Source organism: Sciurus carolinensis, chromosome 8 (genome assembly GCF_902686445.1).
Source record: "Sciurus carolinensis chromosome 8, mSciCar1.2, whole genome shotgun sequence".
Lineage (NCBI taxonomy): Eukaryota > Metazoa > Chordata > Mammalia > Rodentia > Sciuridae > Sciurus > Sciurus carolinensis.
Genome location: NC_062220.1, coordinates 78,685,693 through 78,709,639, shown reverse-complemented (window position 1 = coordinate 78,709,639; position 23,947 = coordinate 78,685,693). Strand labels below are relative to the sequence as shown.

Below are 23,947 nucleotides of genomic sequence, written 5' to 3'. Positions count from 1 at the left end.
ATCCTATTATTTTTTTTCAGAGAATCTCTTAACAGGATGACATTCACTGGTAGACTTTTCCCCTTTAACCATTTTTACATTCCTCGAATTACTTCTACATTTAAAAAATGGCTAATAACATATTTAACTGTTCAAGTCCATCATTAGTCAGGGAAATTCATATAAAAAAGTAGTAATACCATATCATTTTTCATCTCTTAGTTTGGCAAAATGTCTAAAGTCTGATAATATCTAGTATTGGCAGGGATATGGGGAAAATGGATCTCACAGACCTGACTAGTGAAGCATGAAGATAATATCTACTACATGTTAGTTTGGTGTCTGAGGAAGCTGACTGGACAGTGGATAATCAGATAGAAAGATGTCTCTCATGTCTACAAAGCAACTTCATATAGTTTCTAGTCATCTAAAAATGAACCCTTATAAGGGTTTCTAATGTTATATCCATATTTATACATGTGGGAGTGTGTGGGAGAAAACGATGTTAAGAAACAGGATCATTGATCTTTACAGGTCAATAATGTGGAAGAATTTTCATTTATTATTGGAATAATGAACAGAATGAGACTAAGAACATGGTTTTTATTATGTTTTATCACCAGCTGTTTGAGGTTTATTTTTCTTCTTGCAACATGCTAGGTTAAGTTGATACACAGATAATTTTTCCTAACATTTTAAAATCTTTCCAGAAAAAAAAAGAGCAATTTCAATGAACTGAGTTTATAGCTCCAAACATCAAAAGTCCCTGGAAAGCTGCATGAATAAATTATTATTTTTGCTAATGCTTAATATAGGAATGGGAAAATTCTAAATCCAAGATCAGACCAAACTTGATTTATTCCATCTCAATTTTATTATTACTCCAGTTAGAAACTTATCTTGGACCCATAATGATGAGAAAACACAATTGTCAGCACATGCTGAGTTATCGGAGAGACACCAAGATATACTGCTCTGCTGTGCTGTACTAAAAGCTGGGTTCAACACCTATCTTGTAAATTTGGTTTAAATATACATCTCTCTTAGCCCACACTTACATCATCAATTAACTCAATTTCCTGAGTCTTAATGCCCTTATCCTAACTTATGCTGAGATTTAAAGCTAAAACAGAGCAAGAGACTACCCAGAAAAGCATTTCGTCTTTCCTTATGGATACTACTTCGTATTCCCTTCACCATTCCTTTCTCACTCAGACATAAATATATTTATTTCATTCTTCTCTTTGAATTGCTGTGCATAGAGATTGATTCACCCTTCCATCTGTCTTTTCTTAATATCTCACTATGTGAATTCCCTATTCTGACATTTTACTTCAGATAATTTTAAAAATTACAGATACCCTTGGCATTCAAAATTTGCTTATTAAGTTGTTTATCAAAAAAATCTTATTTTCCTGCCTCCTTGTCAAAGAATATGGCCAATTAAATAATGCCTGAATAAATGTAGATGGGCTCTAAATAGCAAACTGAGGAGAATTATTTCAAATTGATACTATTGTTAAGTGAAAAATTCATCCATTTTTGTTCTTTATCTAAGAAAATTGTCTGCATAAAAATATCACAGAAGGGAAAAAATAGTATTAAATGTGAAGTGGTATTTGAATAACGCAAAAGTACACCTGTAATCATTTTCACAACTAAATTTATTCTTCTCCTTGGATAAAAAGTATGCATTTATATTCAGGCAGTCTTAAATTAGCTATTTCACACTTCACATTTTGAATGCAGAAACATATCTCATGAAATTTCTATTGGCATTACTCATTGAAAAATAAAATTAAATAAGAATATTTCAAAATTCCATTTGTTCAGAATAACTGAAACATTTAAATGTATATAGTTCAAGGAGTGAAGGGCATTCTTGGCTTATATTCTATAATGAATGGTTTTAATTTTTGAGTGAAGGGCTCTAACACTCCAAAATACCTATATTTTTCAAATTTACAAAGACACTGAGGAGTTATTTCCTACATAAGAGAAGAATCCTTTCTAAAAACTATATAAAATTAATAGAAACACACTTTGCACAATAACAATGTACTCTTTAATCACTCATTCATTCAGCTAAAAATAGTCTCAGGGATCAATGTGTGAGGCACTGTAGGAAATAAAAATAGAAGTAAAACATGATCCTTTTCCTCTTAGAGCTTATAATATAACTAATTAGGGGGATGGGGACACATGTACATAAATAACCACAATGTAAAACAGAAAATGGAAATGTTCTAAGAGAGTAGTAAAGACCCACAGGAATGGAGAGAGAGAGAAAAGGAGAAGGGGAAGAGGAAAATAAACATGACTGGGCAAGAAGGAACCAATGACTGTTGAGCTTTGGGGAACATTTGATCAAGACTTGTAAGAGTGGGCTGGGAATATAGCTCAGTTGGTAGAGTGCTTGCCTTGCAAGCACAAGGCCCTGGGTTCAATCCCCAGCACCATCCCCCTGCAAAAAAAAAAAAAGACTTGTAAGAGTTAGGATGTTCCCCCAGTGAATAGTTAGAACACAGCAGAAAGGTTCCTCAGAGAAGGGAAATTCCTGGATATTGGTATGTGTGTATATGTAGACATGTGTCTATCAATGGGTATATCAACAACATACCTCACTTAAAAATACAGCTGTCAAGAAGTAAAAATACTAACTGAATGAGACAATTTGGGGCTGGGGGATAAACTGATATTGCTATTAACTCTTCCTCAAGCTACACTACGAATCCCCAAAGCATGTTGGCCAGGAGTTTGGCTCAATCCTGGTCTTCTTAAGGGTAAATTATGGCTGGTAGCCTCCCCTGGTTACCTCTCCTGAGAGCTGATACAGGCCTCTCCATCCCTTCCAAGGCAGAAGTATGTGGAGATTAAAATAGCTTCAGAACACTTCCTGCTCTGTTTTAGCTACGCTTTCATTTTATTTGACTTAGACCAATTGGAATGCCAAGGGAAAACCCCATGAGGTATCAAGCATGTGAGATAATGTGTCAGTCCCTCAAAAATGTTTGTCCAACCTATTGTGCATATCCATCATTGTTCCCCATCCATGAGAAAGCACAATGTGTAGGGGAAATGGCTCTTAGCATACACTGCTGTTTCTTCTTTTTTTAAAAAATAGATCTGTCACCTCCATGAAATACTTCCTTCTCAACTATTGTAATTTTTGTCACAAATCTAGCCACTTGCCAACACAATGAAGACTATGTATTCTAAACATTTTGTTTGGAACTTGTAGTTTTCCCGTCAATTAACAAAGGTACTATTTGACCCATGATTTACATGAATCAAATGCCTAACCCAAAGTAGGTATACAACAAATGCTTGTGTAATGAATACTGTATTTCTTTCCCTTTAAAAAGTGTGTAATATTGCATTTATGAGATGTTCTCAGACTTCCAACTTGAGCTGATGATGATTGATTCCTACCCTTCTTTTGTGGCCCCCAGCAAAGAGAAACTTGGTTTTGCTGGGCTACTACCAAGCTCATGTTGCTTGGGGAAGAAGTTTCAGCACAGCTGAAGTTACAGCTGGAACGAAGGACAAAGATGAACCTTTAGAAACAGGGAAAGATAAAGAACTCAGAAAGGGCCTTCGCTTACAGTCAATAACACTAATCCTCCACAGAGGCCACCTGACTCCACTGTCTCTCTGGAAAACAGACAACCTTGTATAACAGCATTCCTCTGGCTCCATCACTTAACTACTGCTAAAGCTTCCCCATTGCTTCCATAAGGCAGAGGTAACTAGAGATTAAAATAACTCCAGAATATTTTCTACTCTCTCTCACAGAGATTTCACTCTATGGAACTTAGACCAAAAGGAATGCTGAGGGAAGGCTTATTTATTTTTTTTTTTGAAAGATGTCCTTCATGGTTTAGCCTTCCCAAAAGGCTTCACTTAACTACCCGAGTTAACAGTGCTCCTGATACATCAATCACTTTCTACCCCACTGCCCTATTTTATCTTAGCACTTATTACTATTTAAAGTAGAATTATCCATCCATCATTCAGTTGAACAGTCAACCAGGTGTTTCTTTGTTCAGTTTCACAGTTGTGTCCTCTGTGCCTAGAATAATACCTGGCATGTGGTTAGCTTTCAAATATTCTTGAGTGAAAAAATGAACAGATGAATGATTATTTCACATCAGCTCCCAAAACTCCAAACAATTTCATCACCTCTGAAACCTCAACCTGATAATTACAAGAATGGTCAAATGCACAGGTTCCTTCAACTATATCCATGTCTATCTGCTGCACATATTTACATTTGGTTTCTTTTAAGATACACTTTAATTGCTATGTATTTCATGGTTTTGTCTATCATTTTGAAAATGCCAAATGGTCAGTAGAATTCCTTATACTGGGTACAAACAAAAATATTTACCTTCTAAAAAGAATATGGCATTTTAGTAAATGTTATTGTTCAGTTTATAAGAAATGATAAAATTATGAATATTCCTAAAGAACCTCATTAGTTATCCATTCCAAGTCATTATAACTCATGAATTGTATTAATATACCATTTTAACATTTTGATCTAGCAATGACTTAATCAATAAATATCAAATGAAAATATTAACATTAAAATCAAAATTCTAATTTGAGAGCAAAGAATCAGTTAGTAAGATTGAATTAAACACACATGAGGTAAACTAAGAAATTTTTCACATGTAAAACTGTGCATTTATGGTATTTATAAAGTAATAGTTCAGTAAGAGTTGTTATACTTGAATAGAGGCTCATTCTTAACTTTTTTCATATGCTTAATATAGTATCTCATTATTTAAATAGGCAAATTAAATTAATACATCTTAATCAGAATATCTTTTATAACTATTATATATACTGTTATAATGCTAGATGCACAGATGATATTTATGGATACTATAATTTATTATGAAATAATACGAATATATATTCATCTATATTCCTATACCTTATAGACAACCTGTATATTCATTGTGCTTATAATGTAACAATTGTTTTTCAAGAACCATCTCTTAAACCCAGTCTTTAGGGATTTAAAGAAATACTCTAAATCTATTCGAGAAATTTAATAGAAGTTTGATTATTTAAGAGTCACGATTTTTTAAAAATAATAGAATCATTCTTTTGTGTGTGCCTGCTGTCATGAAAAGCCATAGTCACTGGAAGGGTCAACAGTCCCAAGGAGCCCTGTTTATGAGTGATATTAACACCAAACAGAAAGCTTAGCAATGTCTGTTTCTAAAAATAACCCTGTGTGTCTCTTGCTGTCATCATCAAGCAGTCTCCTGTGCTCTGTGACAGAAAGCATCGAGGTCTCCTCCTTGCCTTTCTACAAGCATTATACATTGCTACCCAAGACCTCCACTTTCTCTCAAGGTGGCCAGGATAAAAAGAATTCTGCAATTGCCCTAAGCACTCATTAAACAACATTATTGCCCCTTAAGCAGACAGTTATCATGTTGTTTTGGCAGCAGGAAGGAATCTGTGGTTTCACTTGAATGTTATTCTTCTTTATTTAAACTACTAGAAATAACCCAAAAATGACAGAATGCTCTTTCTATAAATAATCATTCCAGTGTAGAGTTATATTAGGAGGTAACTCAGATGGCATGATAACGCCTAACAAGCTAATCTTAGACCTGCGATGCCATAAGATAGAAATACCAAGGCTAAGAATAACTGACCCAAAGGAGTCAGCCTGCTAAAGAGAGGCACAGACATGTGGGCATCTGCAGGTTCTAATGCGTATAATGATCTGAAAGCCTCTTTCCCCCAAGATGGCAATAAATTATGTTGGTCATTAATAAGATAATCAATATAACATTGATTTATAAAGATCTGGCTCAAGATTCTTCTTGAAGCAAATAAAAGTATAAAATTGGTTGATGGAAACCAAAGAGTTGGCTCTTTCTTAAACTTCACTATGTAACTGGTAAATTTTATGGTTAAGTGACCTACAGAATATAAAATTTCCATCAGAAAAAAGTAAAATTTAACTCAAGATAAAGTAAAATATAACATGACAATATATAAATATTACCACTCATTTTCATCCTGAAAGTCCAAACTGGACCTGAATTAGACAAATTAAACAGAACTTGAATTTACTTAGCTAGATCAGACATTTATTAGAGCTCAAGAATTTCACACTGCACACTGAAATCAGGATTTGAATGGGTACACAGACTTTATTAATTTCACATTTCTAGATAAAGACCAAGGTGGACATCATTTTAACATTCTGGCCAAAAGAAATGAATCCCATCAAATTAATATTTCAAAAAATGCTGTCCTACTAAAATACATTAGTAATAATGTGCTGTTTTAAAGCTGGGCTACCCTTTGATCTGTTTATTGTAAAACCTTGGCAAACAGATATCATATGCATTAGGAACGCTGGTTCTACCAGAGTATCTGCCCCAGGACAGAGACCACTCTCATAGAACTTTGGATGTTTCCCTAAGCTCACTGCAGCCCTGGAATCTGTTAACTTCTTCCAATTACAATTATCAAGCATGGAGAATGTGAAGTGAGGCTCTTCCAGCAAGACTTTCACTATGGTTTCCTGCTTGTACCTTAATTTTCCCAGGATTAAGAAATCTGCATAGGTGTTTGTTTATAAATACAGCTGATCCCACATTTTTATTACCCAACAGACATGGATAAAATTATCCTATGCTGAATATTTTTTTCTTTTTGAGCAAAAGTTATAGGAGTTGAAACCACAGCCTGCCATTTCCTACCTCTGATAATCATGAGTATTTCAGTCAGCTTTTTTGCTGCCGTCACCAAAAGACCTGACAAGAACAAATAAAGGAGGAAAAGTTTATTTGAGGGATCATGGTTTCGGTGGTCTTATCTGTGGACCACCAAACTCCAGTCTTTGGGGACTGAGATGAGGCAGAACATCACAGCAGCATAGTCTGGTGGAGGAAGTGACTTAGGACATGGGACAGAGAGAGCTCTCTTCACCACAGACAAAATATATACCCAAGGGTATGCTCCCAATGACCCACCTCCTTTACCCACACCCTACCTGCCTACAGTTACCACCCAGTTAATCTCTATCAGGGAATTAATTCACTAATTAGATTAAGGCTCTCATAGCCCAATTATTTCACCTCTAAACTTTCTTACACTGTCTCATACATGAGCTTTTGGGGTATACCTCACAACTAAATCATTAAAATCAGTAAGCGCCTTACCTTTCTGAACCAGTTTCCTCAGCTATAAAGTATAAATCTCCAAAGCTCAGTGGTAAGGCAATGCCTGGTACAGAGAAACTCTTGAAACATTAGCTATTATATCAATATTATTAACTATTATATAAATATAATATTAGATCACATTAGCTATTATACCAAGAAGACTGAAAAAAAAAAAAAGTCTGATCACTGACTTTTTTTTTCACTAAACAACTAGAAAACAGACAGGAGTATAGCAGATAAAACCATGAAAAGAGTAACTGGTAGTGATACCTTTAGATTCAAAATACACACCTGAATTTTAATTATAAAGAGATTTTAAAAGCATCATTAAGAATAAAGTTATAATGATGTTCAACTCATCAAGAGTTTTTTCTAGGTCACCCTACATGAAATTCCCTGAAAACTTTTGCAATAAATGTTTTACTAAAGGAAGAACTCCCAAACTACAATGTCATTTAAAGAAAATTCAGTGGAATCTTTTGCTTTTTGTGGGCTGGCTTTTGGTTTTAATTTGGTTTATTTCAATTTTGATTTTAATTTCAAGTTTCAAATTTTGAAACAACTTCATGACATTCTCGTATTTGAAGCCAGTTTGGAAATGTCATGCCTTAGACACTCATCAAAATTTACCTAAAACAAATTGCAGATAACATTCACATGACTGCAACTGGGTCAACAATGAACAAAAACTATGAATTTAAAAATTTATGACACAAGTGGTAGACCATGAGGAGAAGCAGGAAAATAAAGTTGTGGGTATTTCCAACCTTATCAGCATGCAAAAGCTCAATCATAAGTAAGTGACTAGTTACATTCTGTGGTCTGGTAAATTTCTTTCTTCCTTAAAAGTGGTTTCTATTGGATTTAATTATTGGGTATTTAAAAAATGCTATGTATAAAAGACCCATCACTTACTTCACTGTGGAAAAGTTAACATTATGATAATGAATGGAAAAGATATTCTTATAAAAATAACTTTATAAGATATTCTTATAAAAATAACTTCTTATAAGAATAGCTTTGTTTTATATTTGTGAACCACAGCAGTTTAGAGTAACCCTAAACATAAAGTATCTGATTAACACTTAAGAGGATAGATCAGTCGCTGTTGTAAAAAATGTTGTTTAAATTACGTATGTTTTGTATAACTGACTTAATTGAAAAAGAACTGAACTAGAAATACAAGGCATTTTCTAGTTCTTCTGCCTCCCTATTGCCAACCTTCTGGAATTAGAAAACAGGAAAACTAACCAGACACAGTTGGGCATGTCTGTAAACCCAACTACTTGGAAAGCTGAAGCAGGAGGATTACAAATGTGATGTCAGTCTTAGCAACATAGTGAGACCCTGTTTCAAAATAAAAAATAAAAAGAGCTAGGGATGTAGTTCAGTGGAAGAGTGCCCCGGTCTTAAACCCTAGTACCAGAAAGAAAGGAAGGAAGGAAGGAACGAACAAAGGAAGGAAGGGAGGGAGGGAAGATAAGGAGGGGAGGGGATAGAGGGGGGACAGGGGTGCTACCAACAGCAAGGACATCTCACACACGCTGCATCCCAAGCTAACCACTGGCACTTCAACTTCCTCTTAAGAATAGGATACCACAGCACAGGCACACTGACTGGAAGCACATGCCAATGTATCTTTTAATTTCATCTTCAAACTTCTAAAAAGTAATTTCATAAACTCTCATTTCAATTAGGTTTTTTTCAATGTATTCCAATTCAGGAAAAAAAGTTAAAATGTAGTTATCTTTCCATAATGTAAAAATTGTTCATTATTCTTAAAATGCAATTATGACAACCTACTGGCAAAGACACTGCATTCTGAATATTTTAAAGATCATCTTTCTTTGGTATATTGAAAACAATTCATATATTATTAAATTTCTCTAAAACTTTGTTGTTTCCCTGAGAGCCAACTTTAAAAGAATACTCCATTGAAGTACATTATAAATACCTATAATATATCAGGCAGCAATTTGACTTTCTTTCTTTCTAATAAATTATTACAGCCTAGAAAATTTAGTTTTCTTCTATAATTATGTACTTCAGTCTTTTATTAGGGGACCCTATCTAATAATGGATAGTACTAAGAAACATAAAATATTTAATAATAGTAAAATATCATGAAAATGAAGTAGCATTCACAATTCAATTGAAGGTTAAAATCAGCATCCATTTGCTGATTTTGGTTTTCAAATTAAACACTAAGGAATAATGCAGAGAAGAAACGTTCGATCACCAATGTACACATTGTGGAAAATACTGCTGGTACTTAGCAAACTTCTATTCCTGATCCTTCTTTCTTCTTCCTAATAGAAACTTGATTAGGTTCATATATTTGCCATTCCAGCATCATCTAGAACCCCCACCCTTCTCAAAACTTGTTGAAAAATGGGTCAGTGGAAATGAATGCTATTTGGGCCGATGAGTTATAAAGGATAATTTGCTTGGGAAGTTCCAGTTAAGATTCTTTTCTTAAAAAGATACCTCTAAGAAGCAAAGTTTCCCTTCTTTGTCTCTGGAATTTGTCATGTACCAATAGCCAGGATGCCTTGACCTGCTATAGTGAGGTTGTGACCATTGGAGAACCAACCTTATGATCACAGAACCCCAAACAACTAGTATAGTGGAGCTACATGAAGGAGTTGAATGTTGTTGACATTACCAAGTACCTGGTAGTGCCTGACCACCCAGTTTTATTAGATGATAAAAGTCCTAGTTTGTCATTTTGACCAAAGTTTTCTTTTACTTGCAGTGGAAAACAACCTAAGATACCTAATACTACAATTAATCACTGTTAGTACTTTGTGTGTGAAGATGAACGGGATACTTTTTAGAAGATATATGCCTATTTATTATAAAAATTCACAAAATACAAAAAGAAAAATTGATAACAACCAAACTTCCTCCCCTTCACCAAAGCACAAAAACAAAATCTTTCCTGATTTTTTTCTCTCTGTACATGAATTTGTTGAGGACATGAATGGATAGATAAAAATAATACCTTTATCAAAGTAAGACCTAATCCATATTATTAAAAAAAAAAAACCTGAATTTAAATTTAACTCAATTTAGCAGATTTAAAACTATATTTGAAGGAACTATAAACATGCTTCCTCATCATAAGAGATACTATTTCCAAAAAGATTTAAGGTTGAATAATTTTTTTAAAAAAATTTAAATCAATGTTTGGAATATTTTTTTAAACTATATGTTTCTATTTTAAGCAACAGAGAATCTGTTCCTGCTCAGGAAAAAGAGGGATATCAGCACCTCTCACATCTTTCCATCTCACCTCTCCCCAACACCTCACACTGGTTTGTTTTATTAATATGTCTACATTGCCCTACTTTATAACATTTGCTTTCTTTCCTATAACCACAGTCACATATTGTTTAAATGAATTCATCACCGCCCCCCATGACTTTCACAAAGTTTTCTCCCCTTCTGAATTTAGCTTATGTTTTCGGCTCCTCTCTTCATTCGGTGGGTTTCATTGTCAAGCAGTCTCCTTTATGTTTGAGGATTCCTACTTTGTCCATCTGTTTTCTCTGTATTTTAGTAACATCTTAGCTGAGTATAACACTGGGGTGCCTTTCTTTAAGAACTTCAGAAATTTTCTTCACTGTGTTCCATCATCAAGTGTGAAGGTTGACAAGTCTTCCTAAATCCCATGAAGTGCCTTCCTCCCAACCTCCCTGACCACAGGCTCGAATTTCCCTGCCTGAACACCTGAAGAATTATTTGTCATTAGCCAGTCAGGTATGACCCAGTACTAAGTACTTACATCGAACTTCCCTAAAACATGAGGAGCTCTTTCAATATGCACGTTTCCCTTTTCTTTTTCAATGAAATCATTTTTCTTCATTTTTATAAATATTCCTTCTGCTTCATTGTTTTAGAATACCAACTTCTGGGGCACAAATAATCTTTTCTGTCATTTGACCTTTGTCTTTCTAAATCTCCCTTTTCATCTAATTTTATTGTTTTAGCATTCTCATCTTCAAGATCTTTATTTGTGGAATCTGTGTTCTTCTTAAGAGGTGCTGCTCTGGGGAGCATTATTAGACAACTCTGGGTTCAATGAGTTAATGGTTTTCTTCTTGCTGGGATCTCTAAGATCACTAGTGGAGAAAGGGGCACCTCATCCCAAGGTGCTAAGGCACATCTCCCCAGTTAAAATGTTGCTTTGAAGCCTTCTCTTCTTTAAAGAGAGCATAGCATATTTGTTCACCTTCCTCCATTTCACCAGTTTCTGTCCCAGAATCCTTTCTATATTCCTCAGTTACAAGGGAAAACAAGAATAACCAAACGTGCTTAGGGTATCCACCCTGTTTTCTTCTCTCCAGATTTGGGAATGTTATCATTCTCAGCAAGTTGTCAACTTGCCAGTAAAATCCTAAGAAGGCCCAGGAGACAAATCTCTGTGTTCTGATCAAAAACTCCTGCTTTCATTTTTTTCCTTGACTATTTGTTTCATGAGGTAAGTTGTATTGGGTTATACATATTTCCTTCCTCTTATTATTGAATATTGGGGCAGGTAGAGGAAGTGTTTGCTGACTTATATTTGAGGGGCCATTTAAGTATCTCTCAATGCTGAGAAATTATATGGTCTATTTTCAAATTTATCATCTCCAAAACTGAAGTTACCTTTAAAATGTTTTTTATATTTAATATCAGAGTGTGGGATTCTTTTGTAATCCTGAGGGGTTTCATTGAATTTTCTCACTTAATGAACATAAAAGTAATCGCTCCACCTCTGTCATCCTCAGAAATATGAAACATTCTTTCTTGCCCCCATGCTCAATGGGCCTGTTTATAATTAGTTTTTGAGTGATATCTATCAATTATCCCAATTGGTAACAGACTTATAAGTGAAAAATCTGATTTAGAGAACAGCAAAACAGTAATTATGGGGAACATAAGGTAATTCTTGACATGAAAGTGGTATTTCTTAGACTTGTATTTTCATAATTAGAGTCTGCTTTTCAAGTAGACATAAATGACTACTGAATCCAATATATCCCCTTCCTCTCAATACCACACACCAAGGAACAAAAGGATTAAGAAAAAGTAAAGATACATTTTAATAAAAATTTTAGGATTTAGTTTTATACACTAAAATGAGAATACATGGTGAAAATGTGAGTTGTCCCTTATTTTACTGCTTAGTTCTGTACAAACTCTAGGAAATTCCTTTATAATAACTGTTCCAGTATCATGTGGACAGCTCTGCAGTCCAACATGTTAGGCAGCATGCCTGGGAACAGGAAAACACCCCTACTTCTGCCAGCACCTGCTGAGAGACCTGAATCAATATTTATACATGCTTCAGTTTCTGCCACAGTTATCACTTACATTGGCCCACATGGGACACAAAAGGGGAGCTGTACTTGGAAAAATGTGTCACTCATCATGAATTTCAAGATTCAATACTATAGAAAATTTTAACTGAAAGACATTAGCAAACTACATTATAGAACTCTATGCAACATCAGAGACTTCTTACCCAAGATATCTAGCCTTCCTTCTTACCCAAGATATCTAGCTTGACTGGGTTTATATTAGGAAAAGGTACAATCACATACAACATTTGCAATCCAACAGATCACAAAGGGTACTGAATAATAATAATACTGGCCAACAGAATTAGAATAGTGAGTGGGAACTCCAAAGTAAATGCTAATAAGAATTATACAAGAAAACTAACATTTTAAAATAATTAATCTTAAGAAAACTTCCATGGGATTTCACTGTTTGATTACATGCTCTGCAACTTTTTTATCTTTGATTTTTACATGAGACATTTTCACAGAAGACACACACACACACACACACACAAGCTATCCAGAGGTATAGACACAATTTACATAAAGAAAGGACTAATCTTATCAGACCAAGATAGCCAAAGAAATAACTGATAACTAAATAAACCTAGTTATGGGAATAAAAAAATTAATTTCTCCATGTGATCTACAATCTAACTCATCTGGTACAGCATGGCATTGAAGAGTCAGGATCCCTGGTTCATTCACTAAAAAGAGCAATATTAGTAGCATACACTTTAAAGACATGTTGGTATACTTGAACCATAACAAGAATGCTAAGAGATAAGAAGGTGGACATCATTATTCTTCAGTTTGAAGAGGAGCAAACCCATTACACAAGAGGCTAGCAATGGAGCTCATGTGAGAACAAGCTCCTAGGACAGGGCTCTCTCCCAAACTCTGACCGGTTGCCAAAGTATCTTTTCTCTCTTTCAGATTCAAAGACCTTATCCACTTCTTGGCCTGCAAATCTCAACCTGGCCATTGGTCCAAGAGGAAGTTGAACAAGATCGGTGGGTAAATTAAGCAAGCCCCTAATTTAGCAATAAACTCAAAGGACAGACCCTACTGATGCTGGTTCACCAGTATCATCACCCATTCTCTAAGCCCCAGCTCAGTTTGCTGAAGGTTGCAAGAGTTGGGGAGATTTAAAAACCCCCAAGTCCATACTGTTGCTCTCACCAATGAAAACAGATACTTTAGGGATAGATTCCAGGCATCACCTGTTGTAAAACACTCCTGGGGGCTCTAAGTTTGAGAACCAGTGCCTTACAGAAAACATACAATATAGATTGAGTAAATTATATTTAAGGACATACTATATGAAACAAAAACAAATATTAGGCAAATCATAGGAAAGATGCAGTTCATGTTTCAAACTTCAAAAGTAAGTAGAACACAGAGTTTCCTTATTTATACCAGACAGGTTTGGGAGTTGATGTTAAACTATATCACTTTTCATTTAATAGTTAGTGCTTCAGTGTTGCTTCCGGTATAACTGGTAATAGCACTGACAGTCTCCAGCCTGTTGAAAATCTTGTTGCTTTGTGTACAAATCACTAAGTATCAGGGAAATGACAATTTCAACTGAAACAGGAGCACAGCTGTGTGTGATAATCAAAGATGTGGAGAACCAGCAAAGCTTTAACACCTGTGGCCATCCTGGGTGGAAGGCAGACCTGTGTTTCCCCCATGTGAAAGAAATATCAAACTTGTATACAGACACAAAGACTAGAAGGATATAGCACAGTATTGAAAAAATATCAAAAAGTTATTTCAATGAATCCCTCAATATTTTAAAAGTATAATTAATGTATATATTAACATACATTTTAATGTTTAATATTTAACATAAGTGACCACTTCCATCTGAGGTACACCTGCTGACCTGTCCCCAAGCTCATGGCAGCTTTCACCAACTACGATAATAAACTAATGTAATTCTGGTAGGTTTACTTTTGTTAAGCAGACACTACTTGTTAATATAGTGCCTATCACAAGTGTATAAACACCAAATTGTATAAAATTGATCTTTATTCTGATTCCAAGAAAAGACTGGACCGACAGAAGGATCGTAAAATCATTGTGACTAACAGAGTTTTAAAGAAAATTTGCTTCAAACAGGATGTGCATAGATGCGAAGGTGCGTTAGCACCAAAGCAGTTACCCAACCAACCTGTGGAATATTGATTCTTTTCACGCCTAGCCCCACAATGTAAAGGCTACTTTATGTTACATTCTTATAGAAATCTAGACAGTGATCTGTAATTATAATTAAACCAACACGGACGGGAACTTAGGGGATCTGAGGAAGAACTTTAAGCCAATTTAGGTGGAAGCATTCAGAAGAAAACAGAAACAAAGAGTCCCAAAAGCTGAATGTGTAGTAAGAAATAAATGCACAAAGCAGTAACTACAAGTAAATAACATTTCCTAGAGAATATGCTCTTTTGACAACTATAAACTGATAAAACTGACAGGATGCATCTCCCATCAGCACATCCTTGAGAGCACAAGCACACACAGAGAGAAACAAGAAACTGGAATTCGTTCCTGTTATCCTTTAAAATGTTGCACCTGCTTCTAACACGTTTATATGTGTGTATGCCACTACATCTGCCTGATGATGCTAGACTTCCCAAATGTTTCTGAAAAAAATTAAAATAAGCATCTACTAATAATAATTTTATTTCATCCTAAACAGTTTCATTTTGGGCTGAGGAGAAAAAAGCCACATTTGGGGAAAAAGGAAAAGAAAAAAACTACCCTTAAAACTCTGTGACAAACACATTTCAGAAGGTAGGTCTATAAATAGATGTGCTCTGTATGCACACTGTAAATATAAAATCGTCAGACTGGCCAAGGCTGCAATTTAAACTGAAGCCCCAATATGAACTTACCTGATTTTCAAATTCTATTAGCAGATGCTTACAATCAGTTCGGATCTCCTTTTTCTAGTTGCATAGTAAGGCAAAACACCTTCCACTACATTTTACTTATCTCACTCTCATCTTTCATCCGAAGCAATACTTTGCAATTTCATTCAGAAGCAGCCTCCTTAAACAGACTCGGGAATATGCACAGAAACAGTAATGGAAGGGATCTAAGTTAAACCCTACAGCGGCACCAAGAAAACATCAACATGAAACCGAAAAAGCAGTAATTTCTTGAGAGGTGCTTTTCTTAGCTGCATTTCCCAAGCCAGCCCTCTTTCAAACATAAAAGGTCTCCGTTATGAAAGAGGATCTTACCTGAGCTGATCATACTGTGCATTCTTTGCTGAGCCAAGAGCTGCTCCCGTCCAGCCACCCCATCTGAGGAAAAACAAGAGTCACTCTCGTAAATTGTCTGCAGCATATTCCAATCACTCTTACTTCAGCTACATGAAAGATTCATCACTGCTCAGTGCACTGGCCCCAGGAGCTACCCTGGCTGGTCCTCCCTCCTCCCTGAGGAGAAGCAGCAGAGGATCAACTTCAACAATGATTTCATTTCTGCTCAGAGGGACATACACTTTTAAAAAGACCTGGACACTTTCCCCGCTACCAACCTGTGTGCAAAGCAGAAAGGACAGAGTGGATGCTATAGCTCTCTGGAGTTTTAGGTTATCCCGGAAACTAAAAGCAGGTGGGAAATAGGAATGTGCTTCGGGGTTATTTCTTTGTCAGAATAAGTAGCAAAATATTAACTCTACCCACGAGAAAAAGAAACCAATTAAACCTGGCTTATAGTTCTTCAGGCTGCTAGGGTTTCCTTGTGAGAACCCTCAGTCCTGTAAGTGGCTCCAGCCGGTGCCCTTCTATCTGTTTGTGTGTCTCTCTCTTCCCTTTCTCAGTCTCTCTCAGCTCAAGTTGGCTAAAGCTAGTGATAATCCATTTGCATATGAATCAACAACAGCATGGCCCACAGGCACAGAAATAGAACAATGGTCGGCCTGAGCCAAAAATAGGTCAAGCATGGCCGAGTGATTGGAGCCTGCATTAATGCATTTAAAAATACCCCAGCAAACCCAGCTGTCCAGCCTCTATCTTTCAAACCATAATTCTCTGTTGCAGGGCCTTAAAAGCAATTAACTCTTTCCTCCCTCCAAGCTCGCTTTACACACTGTTTTCATACTGGCGATTTGAGTCCAAAGGAAGGCAAGAAAAAAATTAAGAATCATAATTCAAAGAGGGCAAATGCACATACATTTAATTTCATTTTATTTTTGTAGTATGTGTTTTTGGAAGAGAGAGAGAGAGAAGAGAAGTGCAGAGCTCTGTATTGGTTCTAAAATAATACTGGAAGCTTTTGCTCATAATGTGGTTTCTGCCTCACCCACGCACAGCAATCCTGGTGTTCTATTTTTGTTGCCTGTTTCTCTGGCTACACTGCAGTTGGCTGTAGCACTAGAAGCTTTTCTGCCTTCTAGTTTCAGCACTGACAGGAGATTTAGTAGAGGTAGTTTCGGAAAACAAGCACACTCCAGAATAAAATTTTTATGAAGGACTGGTTTGATTTTCTTGCTATTTATGTAAGGCAATTGTCCATTTCACAAATCCTAATGTGGTCTTAGTACCACCTATCAATTTTATTGCATCCAGTTCCTGCTCTATCTAAAAAACAAAAACATAAAACCATGGATGGCTTAGACCTGAAATTTCTCCGTCTTTCTCTCTCTCCAGCTTTTCCAATCGACTTGAAAAAGGATATGTTGATACTTTCCTATGGATGCAGGATTACCATGTTTGTGCACCTGTTGATAAATAAGTAAGTATACTTGGTACCTAAATATCAAAGTTCTGGGTGTATGTATACATTGGTTGCCTGAAATATAGATGCCACTTTTCTTTGGAAATAGCATTTATGATAGTTGATAGATTTCCAGACCTGCACACATTGTGACATTCACCTGTAAAGTAAATGTACTACACTTAATAGAATAAAAGTTCTGTAGTCTCTGGTACATTTATATCATCATCTGTGAGAAATAAATTCTGCATCCCAAAATGGAATGCCAGCATCTAACTGCTCCCAAGGGCAAACATGAAAGTATAATCCACTGGTCATGGAAGCTCTTCACCCTTTTCTAAACTAGATCAGGAAGAAAAAACACAATCCTAAGGCATTAGTAGCAACAGGGAGAGCAGATTGTTGCAAGGTCCCCAGAGCAATCTGACAGAGGAGAAAACTTGGTCAACCCTAGGGTATGGAAGAAGAAAAAGCAAAGAAGCTTCCATAGTTTTGGCTAAATAAAGAAATATGTTAAATTATTTAATAGAGAACCTATTGCTGAATTCCTCTTTTTTCATAGATAACTTCTCTTCGGTATCCCATTTCTTGAAAAGTAAGTTACAAGACTTTTTTCTAAATAGTTATTCCAAACTGCATTTGACTTAAGCTAAATAACAAAATCCTATGTTCCTATCAGTGAAAAAAATATTTGATTCCATCTGCTATTACAAACAAGCTTTCCATTAAGAAATGTGTGTATAAAAATCAAGGGATGGAAATAATGTGGATCTAAGAATTTTCCTTAAGGATGATGTATTTACACAGTAATCACACATAGCATTTTAAACCTGGGGTTGTGGGGTGGGGAGACTGTCCACAATAATCTTCAAATTCTGCCTCAGAAAACTGCCGCAGGATATAAGAATACCTGAAAGCTGCCTCATTTTCCCTAGATGAGGCTCTCCCCTGAACCAGGGCTGCTCCACTTTTATCCATTTACATTTGGGGGTACAAGATTCTGTTTGTTTTCTCTCTTTACTTAAAATATTATTGAGGTATATTAGACAAATCAAGATTGTATATATTTAAAGTATATAATCTGATGACTTGAGACAAGCATATATTGTGAAAAAAAAATTCACCACAATCAAGTTTTTATCCATCTCTTCAGCTACTTGCCACCCTTCCTTCTTCCCTCCCTTTCAATCTTTCTCTGTAATGGAGTCAGGTCTAAAGAGGCTTGCTAAAGGTAACCCAGGTACCAGGTGTAGCATTCATGCTCTATAGTCTGCCACCTTGATCCTCACTAAAATGATGCAAATAATTACCTGAGATATTCAGAATAAAATTTAAGATAATCTACTGATGAAAAATGGAATCACTATCTAAATGTTTCAAAGTGTTTTTAACTGAATATACAAAAATCATGATAAATATATAAAGGACAATAAAGTCATAATATATACCTACACATCTTTGCCATTTTGTTCAATTGCACCCTAAAACTGCAATTGATAAAAAAGGATCTCCAAGCTTTTATAGTCATAAACAAACAATAATTGAAGATAGCTCCAGAAGAGTAAGCTAGTCTTTCTCAGAGATTCTGGGAAAAGGCATTCCAATGTATATTCTTCTAGTTTTTAACTTGAATTTCATTAACATTTCATTTCTACATACTTTCAACATTTCCTTTTCATTAGCAGTCTTATCTTTCATTTAACTCTTGATAATGAAAATTTACTTTAGTGTGAAAAGATATTGGACACATCATGTAAAAGATCTACTTGTCTCTAGGAAGAAAAACAAATATCTTCAAAACAACCACCAAGGGTACTGATTACCATAGTTCCATTATCTAATGCTTAAATATTAACAAGGTTATTTCTTATTATACCATCACAATGTTGACTAAGTTTATTATTAGACCAATTTTACAGATTTGGGAAAAAAATATATTCATTTTCTTTCATACGAATCCTAACAAGCTAATACAAATGTCAAGCTAAAATAGAAGGGTAGTATTATGGTTTACATATGAGGTGTCCTCCAAAAGCTCACTTGTGAGACAAGGCAAGAAAGTTTAAAGGTGAAATGATGGGGTTACGAGAGCTTTAACCTAATCAGTGCATTGGTTCAAAGATAGGGATTATCTTTGTGGCAACTCTAGACAGGTAGGGTGTGGCTGGAGGAGGTGGGTTATTGGAGGCTGTGCATTTGGGGTATGTATTTTGTCCCTGGAGAGGGGAGCTGTCTCTCTCTGCTTCCTGGTTCCATATCCTGAGTTATTTTCCTCCATCACATTCCTCCACGATGATGTTTTGCCTTGCCTTAGGCCCTGAGGAATGGAGTCAGCCATCTATGGACTGAGACTTTTGAAACTGTGGGCCCCCAAATAAAATGTTCCTCCTCTAATTGTTCTTTTCAGGGCTTTTGGCCCCAGTAGCAAAGAAGCTGACTTAAAGAGGTGGCTTTAAAAATCTCAATATAACAAATTCTAATTCAATTTAATAAGCATTTTTGAAATTGGTCCAAATATCATATTTTATAGTCTTATAGGTTAAAAAAAAAAGCCTATAAGTGCAAAAAAACCCTGACATTCCCAACTTAATAGAAAGTAAGAATGGGAATCAAATCCTAATATAAAATATTACTCAAAATTATGTTAATTACAGTTCTTTTTATGCAAGTATATAGGCAAAAAAATCAAAATTGTGTTAAAATTCCTATTATAGAAATATCCTCAGATCTCCTTCTCAAATCTGTCCTAGTAACACCTGAAGACCCCACTGTAGAGAAGCAGGTGTGTAGTGTAATGTGATTTATACTACCACACAATATATAGTCTGTTTGTGTACAATAAAACAGACTTTTCATGCAGTACCAAATCCTGTGATTCTGGACTCTAAGTTTTAAAATTTGCCTCCTTGAAATACCAAACTATGCATTACAAGAATGCTACAAATTACTCACCAATAACCAGTGTCCTCCATTCACGCCTTCATTAACCCTCTCTCTTTTCTAGTCCTCATATTTCTCAACACTTGTTACAGCAATAAAATTATACACCTTTGTTTGCAATCAACAGGCCTAAGTCTTTCAGATCCCCAAGGAAGAGGATGAAAGGGGGAAGTATGATATTCTAACTTTTGCTTCTTAGTTTATTTATCTGAATTTTCTCCTTCTTAAAAGAACAGCATCTATTGTGACTACACACAAGATACTATATTCACAAGTGATTCTTCCCCACTAAAGAAGCCTAATTGGTTACCAAATGGTTTACAACTGAGAAAATCATGTCTGGTCCCATCTGCAGGTAGTTTGAGAAAACACATCTGCAATGAAATTCCAGGGAGACTGTTTTATGTGGCAACAAAACAAATCAACAATAACAAAACTTTTAGAGTCATTGGCCTTGCTCTGCTTGAAAAGAATTTCTTCCCTAATTCTCCCCTTCAAATGTTGATCCATGACTTATTCTATTTTTAGGGGATTACACAGGATCAGGGTCACCTGGGAACTTGTTATAAATGAAATTTATTGGGCTCTACCCCAGAACTACTAAATCAGAATCTCTGGAAGGAACCTGTATTTTAACAAGCCCTCCAAATAATTCTGATGCACAATAATGTTTGAGAACTACAAGATTAGATCATCTTTTCCAAAGCAATAATTAGATGGCTAAAAATATAGATGGATAAAATATCTTTTATGGTGCAATTTCAAATTAGCAAGTATTATTAGAGAACAATTTTTAAAATGAAAATAATTAAACTAGGTAAGAGACTAAAAAACAATGCCAATAATATTCAAAATATAAAAAGACTGAGGAACACTGTCCAGAAAGTGATCTTTGCCTATTGCAAAATGAGACTAGCATTGTACATTCAGTCGATGGGCATGTGTCCACTGCTTTTCCCTGAGCCACTCTGTTCTAGATTCTATTTTTCTGTGTTCGCCAATCCATCAGCCCTTGGGCAACATACAGCTCAAAGCAGCCAATGCAGGGGGAGAAATCAATATTGTAATACATGGTCCTGTAATTAGAGGGACAAGTAAAACTTAATGGTCCTTTGAGAGAATCAAGGGAAGTTGTTTTATTCTATGAAAGTCAGTCAATCATATATTGAACATCTATTTCATGACTACAGTGTTAGCTCTGAAGATACAGATGCATACAGGAATGTCACTGCCTCTAATTTCATGAAATCATCAGATTTAGAAGAAATACTAAAGATTTAGAGGATATCTACCATACAGTGTCATAAGAAACTGTAACAGATTTTATTTCGATATTCCTTAAATTTGAATTTACAACTATGGATTCAAAGTAATAAACCTTATGGAGTTGTTAGAAGGATTACAGAGAATTTTATCATACCTGGCAAACAGGCTTTCAATAAATGGTAGCTATTATTACTATAACAAGTAACAATAAAAATGCCCTTCTATGAACCTTTAACTCAAGGGATTAAAACATTTTATAAGCTGTTACTCATCTCCTTTTCTAAGGAATTGTATAAATTCTAAAAAAATGTTATGTAATTGATTAAATATTGAGTTACTTATTCATAGCTATAAAAGCTTCATTTATCAACCTGAAAAGCTAGTCACTTTGCTTCCTGTTGTATCTGGCATGTAGTGTGTCACAAAATAAATACTTCTATAATTGCAAATGATTTCTTCTCCAGGAGATGCTATTAAGTGCCTACTGATCTGGAGTTAAGTCCCTAATATGCTATTTGACAGCTAATATTTCTTTGTTACTATGCACTTTATCATAGTTTCTTATTAAAATACCAATTCAATAATAGCTAAATCACAATAAAAAGTTCATATCTAAAAAACAATGCTTTGATGAAATCATATAAAGTCTAATTATTCTTTCACTTATTGCCTTTCTCTTGCCATATTGTCAACCCTGCCCATAGAATATCCAGTGGAAAGGTTATAAGATAAATGACCTTACAAGGTCTCCTCAACTATGATCATCATCTTCTACAATTTGAGTGAACCAAGTATTAAAATATCTTTCTTGTGAGCTATTTAAGACACTGGCACTAAAAAAGCTAATGTAAAAAATGCATTCATAGCCCCACTTTACAATAATGTATCTAGTAACTGGGTGACATGACAGAGCTTTCGATTACAAACCTGGTTGTCAGTTGTACTAGCTGGTGTCCACATGCTCTCCTTTCAACTGGTGAATTCCTTTGAGTTCACTATTTCCGTTCAATATTCTAAACCTCAGACCCAATTTTCCCTCCCTTCAAAATTCACTTGAGAAACTTTTAACAGGATTGTCAACATTTTGTATAGACAATATTTCTGTGACTGTAAAACTAACATTTCACATAAGAAAACTAAGCAAGTTAACATCATTTTGCATTAATGAATGTGGTACATATTCCCAAATGTAGGTGTCAGTAAACAGGAACCAGAAATCCTTGCTTTTGCTTTAAATGGCATGTAATGGTTCATACTGATAATGAAACATCGACTTTCTCTAGTGAACAATATCTACTTTGAAATACAAATCAAACTTGACTAACGCACTTATATTGACTAAGGCTTGTATGTACAAAGTATCTATGGGGTCATAAACTCTTAATGGACATTTCAACTTCAATATAAAACACTATTTTTTGCTGCAGGACTATGAAAATCAAAATTCTATAAGACCGGTTAAGTAGTATTAGCATCCTGATCTCTACCACCTGAAATGAATCAGATGTGTAAGTTCATGTTATGCTACAAAATAAGTCTCCTCTCAATACTTAGAAGTAAATGGAATTCTGAACACTAAAAATTAATTCAGTCATGTGTAGAATATGGATAAATCTACCTTTTAGAACTGTGATAACACTAGTTTTCTAGGTGCTAATATAAATATAGCAGATATCAATATATCAACCCAAAGTTTTTCATGTATTGTTACTACAAAGGACAGGTAGGTTGATACATTCACCATACCATTCCATGACCTATCACCAAGTTAAACTGACAGAATTCTAGAATGCTTGCCCTGAAAATAGCAATTTTTTTTTAATATTGCAATTCAATTCTGACTTCATAATTCAATTTAGTTGGGTGGCAAATTCCAAATTTAAGAAATAGAATGTACCTAAAACAGACTTTATTTGCTTTTTTGAGAGATTAAAATATTTATAGCAATGCCATATAACTAAACATTTACTATTGGCCATATCCCAAAGTGATATGGAGTCATGGGTGTGGAATTGGTCCTGTTTCCAGATTCTCATTTCAAGAGCAGAGAGGAAGGGCTCCAAGGCCATTCATGTTCTGACCACACTTTGTCTTAGCAGCTCAACCTCTTTCCTTTTCAAAAGTCACACAACAGAAGCGATGCGTTGGTGCCCCCCACACATGAATTCTTCATTATTCCAAGTCTTTGGACCTGCTATTCTTTTAACCCAGGGTGTTCATCCCTTCTTTTCCATTTGGTCAACTCTCTCATTTTATTAGTGCATGATGTCCTTTTTACCTCTTAAAATGCTTTTTTGCCTAAATAATTAGCAAATTTTCTTTTTGTTTATTTTGCTTGGTAAATATCTTCCTATTCCTTTAATTTCATCTTTTCCATATCTTTTTTTAAGACATGGTTCTCTCTCATAGGCAGCATATCCCTGGATTTCTTTCTCCTTTGTCCAATATAAAAATCTCTTGCATTTTGGTAAGTTCACAGACTAGAGAAAGCAGCCTTTGCTG

At 35.2% G+C, this 23,947-nt stretch overlaps 1 protein-coding gene across 12 annotated transcripts in view; it reads right to left on the bottom strand.

Moving 5' to 3' along the window:
- The window catches only part of Hdac9 (histone deacetylase 9), a 701,371-nt gene that overhangs the window by 309,266 nt on the left and 368,158 nt on the right, over positions 1–23,947 (bottom strand). For 11 of the 12 annotated variants that reach the window (XM_047560086.1, XM_047560095.1, XM_047560092.1 and 8 more), the window contains exon 4: positions 15,760–15,822. In XM_047560086.1, the coding sequence (XP_047416042.1) occupies positions 15,760–15,822 (63 nt within the window). Of the gene's footprint in view, positions 1–15,759; positions 15,841–23,947 lie in introns of those variants that run through there. The other variant, XM_047560093.1, reaches the window with a different exon arrangement.